Source organism: Hipposideros armiger, unplaced genomic scaffold, assembly GCF_001890085.2.
Source record: "Hipposideros armiger isolate ML-2016 unplaced genomic scaffold, ASM189008v1 scaffold_982, whole genome shotgun sequence".
Classification (NCBI taxonomy): domain Eukaryota; kingdom Metazoa; phylum Chordata; class Mammalia; order Chiroptera; family Hipposideridae; genus Hipposideros; species Hipposideros armiger.
The window spans coordinates 285,880-291,879 of record NW_017732332.1 but is presented as its reverse complement, the minus strand read 5'-3'; the positions used below and the strand labels follow the sequence as shown (position 1 = coordinate 291,879).

Here is a 6,000-nt window from a genome sequence, read left to right as displayed (position 1 = left end):
CCTGAGGCGCGGCGGGCCGCGGGGCGGGGACCATGGCCAACGCCGCCGAGTCCCCCGGCAAGGCGGCCGAGTACCTGCAGGAGCTGACCCGGATCGTCGCGGCGCAGCAGGAGCTGCTGGCGCGCCGGGGGCGGCGCATCGAGGAGCTGGAGCGCCAAGTGGCGCGGCTGAGCAGCGAGAACGCCGGCCTGCTGGAGCGGCACCGGCGACACCTGGCCGCGTGCGCCCGCCGCCCGGCCCCCGGCCCTGGCCCGCCACCACTCGGCGCCATCCCGGAGCTCGGTGGCCGCCGCGACAAGTGAGCGGGGACCGGGGGCGGCGGGCGTGTCGGGGGCGCGCGAACTTCTTGCGGGGTCGGGGGGGGGCGTTTCCCTCTAAGTCGCCGGGGAGGGTTCCCAGCCGGCGAGCGCCCTGTCCGCCAGGAGACCCCGAGGTGCACCGGGGGACTCCCGACGGGGTCGCTGTCCCGACCTGGGGCTCGATCTCGGGCAATGACTGGGTTCCCTTGGAAAGGGGCTCCATGGCGCTGCCCTGCGCTCCCACCCGCCCGGCTCTCCGTGGATAGACGGCTTGGGACCTGAGAGCTGGGTTGCGAGGTCGGCCTCTCCACTGGGGGCTCTCTGGGACACAGAGCTGGAGCTCTGGGTAGTGGGACCAGAACTCCTGACTCGAGACCCCGGGAGCAGGCGGGTGGGGGCGCAGAAAGCGCAGATCCCGCCCTCGAGCGGGCCTGGGTCGCTCGCAGGTCGCAGTCCCTCCATAAGTGACTCTGAGCTGCCTCCAGCCCCGGACGCTCCAAGCCCTACTCCCTCTGGACACCTCTGTGTCTTCTTTGGCGACTCCGGGTTAATTAATACCCCTCCCGCCTCACTCCGGAATTACCCCGGGCTATTTCGGACCAAGGATTAAGTAGGGACGGGATGGGGCAGGACTGCCCAGCTGCGCGGGTCCCGGCGTCCCGGCAAACTCGCACCGGTGGGACGGCTGGCTGCCGGTTTGCCTCCCGTGGGTGTCGAAAACGGGTGCGCGGCCTCTCGCCGCAGAGGTCCGGGCGCCCATCTGCGGAAAGGAAGGGAGCACTGGGGGGGGGGGGCGGGGAAGCTTCGGGTGATGATGGGGGTAGGCTTCCTGCGTGCTCTGTGCCCTGTTTATCCACTCTGTCCTGTGTCTTTGGGGCCTCCTGGACCACACTCCATGGTGCAGACTGGAGTGGAGAAGAAAAACACTGTGTATGTGTTGAGCGGGTGGGGAGGGGAGTGGTTGTGGTCGGAAACTTCAGGAAAGGTTTTCTGGGAGGCTGGGGATGGGCTGAAATGGTGGGGGAGGAGTTAATTCTCATCCAAAACTCATGCTGGTGGTGGAGGGGCTCCTGATTCCCAGGAGTCCAGGTAAGGTCATCTGAGATCCCATGTCTTCCCCATCCCAGGTGGGGCTGTGCCAGGCTGTGGTCATGGGAGAGAGGGCCCCTGCCTGCTAACCTGCTTCCTGCCCAGGTTCTGGGCAGTGTTCCTGGGCTCTGGTGGGCTCGGAGGAGATCTGTGAGGATGGGGTCAGGGTGTGGATGAGGCTCCTGGCTCTGTGCCTGGCAGTCCCCACTCCTGCCCCCCCCCCCCCCCCCGCCCCCAACCTAAAAAAAATTGCTTTGTGTTTATCCTGGGACAGAGGAGTGAGGCGTGTGGATAGTTCCTCTCTGGTGTCACTGAAAGAAGAGACTCGCCCCTGCCTCCATGTGCTCTGCCTCTGGCTTCTCTGAGACCCCCTGCATCACTGGGTCCCTCCCACAGTGGTTGTGGGTCACCTGGTGCTACTTGCATGGGCCTAAGCACTTATTTATCAGGCAAGGACTAAAGAAAATCTGGGGCTGCCAGGTGAAGTCCTCAGTAGCTGACGGAGGTGACACACCAGGGCAGGGACGCGAGCCGTGCTTTCATAGGAAACAGTGACACAAGCTGTTGGCAATGCCTCACAGCACTGTCCCAGGGGATATATTCTTTTTTTTCCCCTTCAAAGTCACCTCTAGTAACAAAGTGTGGGGATGGGAAGGTTCTGAGAGGCAGTGAGTCCTGCGTGCTGTGGGGAATCCCCACAGTGTAGTGTCCTGGCGATGGCCTTGGCTGCAGGATTTGTTTCACAAGTTCCCAGCTCTGTGTCAGCCTGGCTTCCTTTCATCGAGACACAGCCAGAGCCCATGATAGCATCCCCGTTAAGAAAACTGGTGACAACACAGCACCTGACCCAAGTTGTAGAGCAGGGTAGCTTATCAAACTTGAATGTGCAGACCAAGTAGTGTACCTGGGAATCGGGCTAAAATGCAGATTCTGACCAGTAGGTCTGGGGTGGGCTGGAGAGCCTGCACTGCTCACAGGCTCCTGCGAGATGCGACCATGCTGGCCCCGGACCACCAGTGTATTAGGAGAACTGTGGGTTCCCTCAAGGCAGAGCACGCCAGGCCCATCTTTCCGCACCCACTCCATTTCCCTTCACAGGAGACTCGTGTGGGGGCCGATGGGGTCTGGTCCCTGGCGCCTGGGGCGAATGAGCTGAGGGTTGCTTTTCCATACCTGGACTGGAGGTGCTCACTGCCCATCTTGAAAGAAGATGATTTATGCCTAAGGAGCATGGGACAAGCCACTCCCTGAGAGCAGTCCTTTTTTAAGTGCCTTGTAGTATGCAGAGCCATTAGTGATGTGCTTGGAGACATGAAAGGAAGAGCAAAGAAGAGAGAGAAAGCATAAACAGCTCTGCATGGAGAAAGGGACACACAGGCAGACAAAGTTGGGTCTGATGGCCGGCTCTGCACTTGCCAGCCTGTGATGATCTCTTAGCCTCGGGTTTTTGTAAATGCTCATAAAACTGGGATGACCATAGCTACCTCCCATACGTTTGCTGAGGATTAAATGAAGTTAAGGGGTTTTGAGGAGACTGGCACACAGTAGGTGCTTAATGCATTTCAGATTCTTCCCTTGTCAATCACTTTGTCATTTCCTTTGGGCCAACTGAGCACAGGCAGGAGGTGAGTGAACTTCCTGACAACCTTGTGAGACCTAGGGTGGTGGCGGGGGAGCAGTGCAGGGGACTTGGAGTGGGGAACTTGGCATCATGAAGAACCGCTGTCCAGAAGTGGGCTGGGGTTGCGGTTGATCACCCGTGATTGAGACAAGAACATCTGTGTGTGAGCTTCCCAAGGCCACAGGCAGTACAAGGCCATAGCATCAGGGTCACTTCCTGTTGGGGGACTCAGCTCCACTTCCCCCATGCTGGAGAGCCCACCAGCAGGCACTGCCAGTGCCCTCTCTGAGGCCCCCTGCCTGCACACAGGGGTTCTTGTAGGTCAGGGTCCAGCAAGCATGTCAGGCTGAGCCAGGCCTGGCTTTCCTTTTCCTAAGCAGCCTTACTGCTCCAGCTTGAGTCAGGAGCCTCCTGCCCGCTGCCGCCACTGGACAGGATGCCCTGAATACTGGAAGCTGCAGGGTCCTGCTGGGGCAGAGAGAAGTGCAACTGAAGAGGCTCACACTGGGACAACAGCCATCTTGGTACCACCTCACCCAGCCGTCCTTGGGGTGCATTACTGAGCATGGTGGAAATGTTTAAGCCCAGATATCTCTCAACGCTGTCTCAGAAAGTCCTCTTTCAACCACCACTGAAAGATACCATGAGTTTCTCAGCTTTGGGGAAAACAGGATAATAACAGGAAAGAAATAGGATGCCTTTGATTACATTGGGTTATTCCTTTTTTTTTTTTTCTGACATCAGAATTCCTTTCCAGTGTTTAGTGGGTTACATTCTAATGCTGTTTCTAGAACTGCCCCCCTCCCACTGGGGGTTCAGGAACATGATAGGTGCTCAATAGGTATTTGTTAAGTGGATGAAAGCAGGGGGAATTGATTGATTAGGACCACTGTGTTTTCCTTTAGAAGGTCAGCTTGAGCTTTAGTAGGTGCAGCTGGTATTGACGAACATACAGACCCAGAGAGGGGGTGAACACCCACTGAGGGCATCCTGTGTGCCAGCCCTGCTCCAGGTGTTTACACTGATCAGCTCATTTCATGGCCACATCATTTGTTCGAGGCAGGAACAGCTGCCACTCTGATTTTACAGATGTGGAAACTGAAGCTCAGAGAGGTTGTCGACTTGCATAAGCTCTCTCACCTGACTAGTGGTGGAGGCAGGAGTGGGACTCAGGTGGTCGGTCTGCAGGTCCCCTGCTGTCCCGCACCCACCACCTACCCTTCATTCTGAGGAGTGATCAGACGACCCCCTGGCATCCTGCCTGACTCTCAGCTTCTCGTGCTGGCGGAATCTCACCATGCATAGTTTTTGTCTTGTCATGTGGGATCTTGTCACTGAAGCCAGGCCCTCAGTGTCACATGAGGTAGCAATGTGGTGGGGGCAAGGATTGAAGGAGGTGATCCCTTCTAGCCTTTGATCCTCTGAAGTTCCCGGCAGAAGTAAACATTGGTCTGAAGAAGCTGTAGAGAGGGCTCTGTGGAGCAGCCTCCCTCCCTCGTTCTCACCCCCTCCAGCCCTCAAATGCTGTCATATCACTCGGAAAGGACATTTTTTTAAAGCTGCGCGTTGGTGACTCACTCTGGGGAGGTTTCCAGTGGCATTCAGTCTCTGTTGACTTACCAAATAAGCTCTCTTCCTGGGTCTGTGGTGACATTAACCATGACAGCTGTGCTCCAGTTTGGAGGGAAGCTCAAGGATAGCCAGGAAGAGGGGGCGGCCAGAAGTGAGGGCACAAGAAGCTGTTCTTGGGGGGGTCCTGGCAAGGCGCCCCAGAAAGCATGCTATTCTTCAGAGTCGCTGGGAAGTACCAAACCCGGGGGCCAGGGTCTGAAGGCCTGAGAGCTTTTATGTCCCCGTCCCCTTGTTCACTCTTAGCAAAGAGTGGGGGCTGTGAGCAGTCCAGGGGACACTGATCTGTGAGGCTGGAGGAGAGTGTGGAAAAGGGAGATACTATGTTCACGTTTTCATGAAACAATGTTCTTGTTCTCTCAGCCAAGATACAGCCGAATAGCCAATGCCTGGAAGATGTCCCTTAGCCAGAAAGGAGCTGCAACAAGCTCTTGGAGGCTTGTCCTGCTCAGACAAAATGTATTCAGCTCTAGGGGACAGGGTGAGTGTTTCTTAGTTTTCCAGCACGTGGTAGAGTCACAGAAAGATGAGAGTATCTCTCTGAAGCTTTCTCCCAGCCATCTGACAAGCGAAGCAAATTATTATTTTACAATGTGGAAAATAAATCATGAAATGTTTCTTTATCTAGCTCCAGTTGAGAAAAATGGAGCAGCACAGTGTGTGAAGTCGTGGACACCTGCTCTTGTTTCTGATATAACATTGTTGCTCTGCCTTCTGGGTCCAGGCTTTGTGCTGTGGTGAAGGGCAGTGTGAGTGTTTGCACAGGATGAGGGTCCTGGAGTCTTGAGTTTGGGGCATCAGCATTTTTTGTCAGCTGGGTGGCCATCAGCTGTTTTGTCAATGACATTGTTTTGACAGCTAATCCTGTTTTCTCTTTTTTGTTTTCTGACTTTTAAAGAAAAAAGGAATGCCTTTCCTATGTTGGGAAGGGCACCATTCAGGGTAAGTGCCATCTGTATAACTGCCATAGAACAGAAGAAAAAACACACAGACAAGCCAGGAGTCCCACAAGAACTGGGGTAGGAGAAAGTGACCTGACCTAATGAAAACGAGAAGCTACAGGTGAGGCCATGAAGCAGCCCAGGGCTTGGGAATTCTGTGGGCTTCGAATTTGCCACCTCCACTCAGTGTAGACTGGGCCAGGCTGCAGCTGAGACAGTCCCAACTGTGAACCAGGTTTAGCTGAGTGACAACACTGATAGGAATTCCAGGCCTTTGGGGTTTGACTCCTGCCCTTCTCTGCAGGGCTGGTGTTTTGACGGGACATGCCAGACCAGTTACCACAAAATGCTAAGGGCTTCTGTTTTGATTGGTGAAGAGTTACAGCCTTGAGTTTTCCAAATGCCTTTCTCCATCCCAGCT

The 6,000-nt window shown here is 55.8% G+C and overlaps 1 protein-coding gene across 1 annotated transcript in view; it reads left to right on the top strand.

Annotated features, from left to right (window-relative positions):
• The first annotated feature begins 6 nt into the window (after positions 1–6).
• Positions 7–6,000, top strand: part of LOC109375611 (IQ motif and SEC7 domain-containing protein 3-like) — a 149,956-nt gene continuing 143,962 nt past the window's right edge. The window contains exon 1 of the mRNA XM_019631064.1: positions 7–298. Coding sequence (XP_019486609.1) covers positions 33–298 — 266 coding nt within the window. The 5' untranslated portion in view covers positions 7–32. The remainder of the gene's footprint in view (positions 299–6,000) is intronic.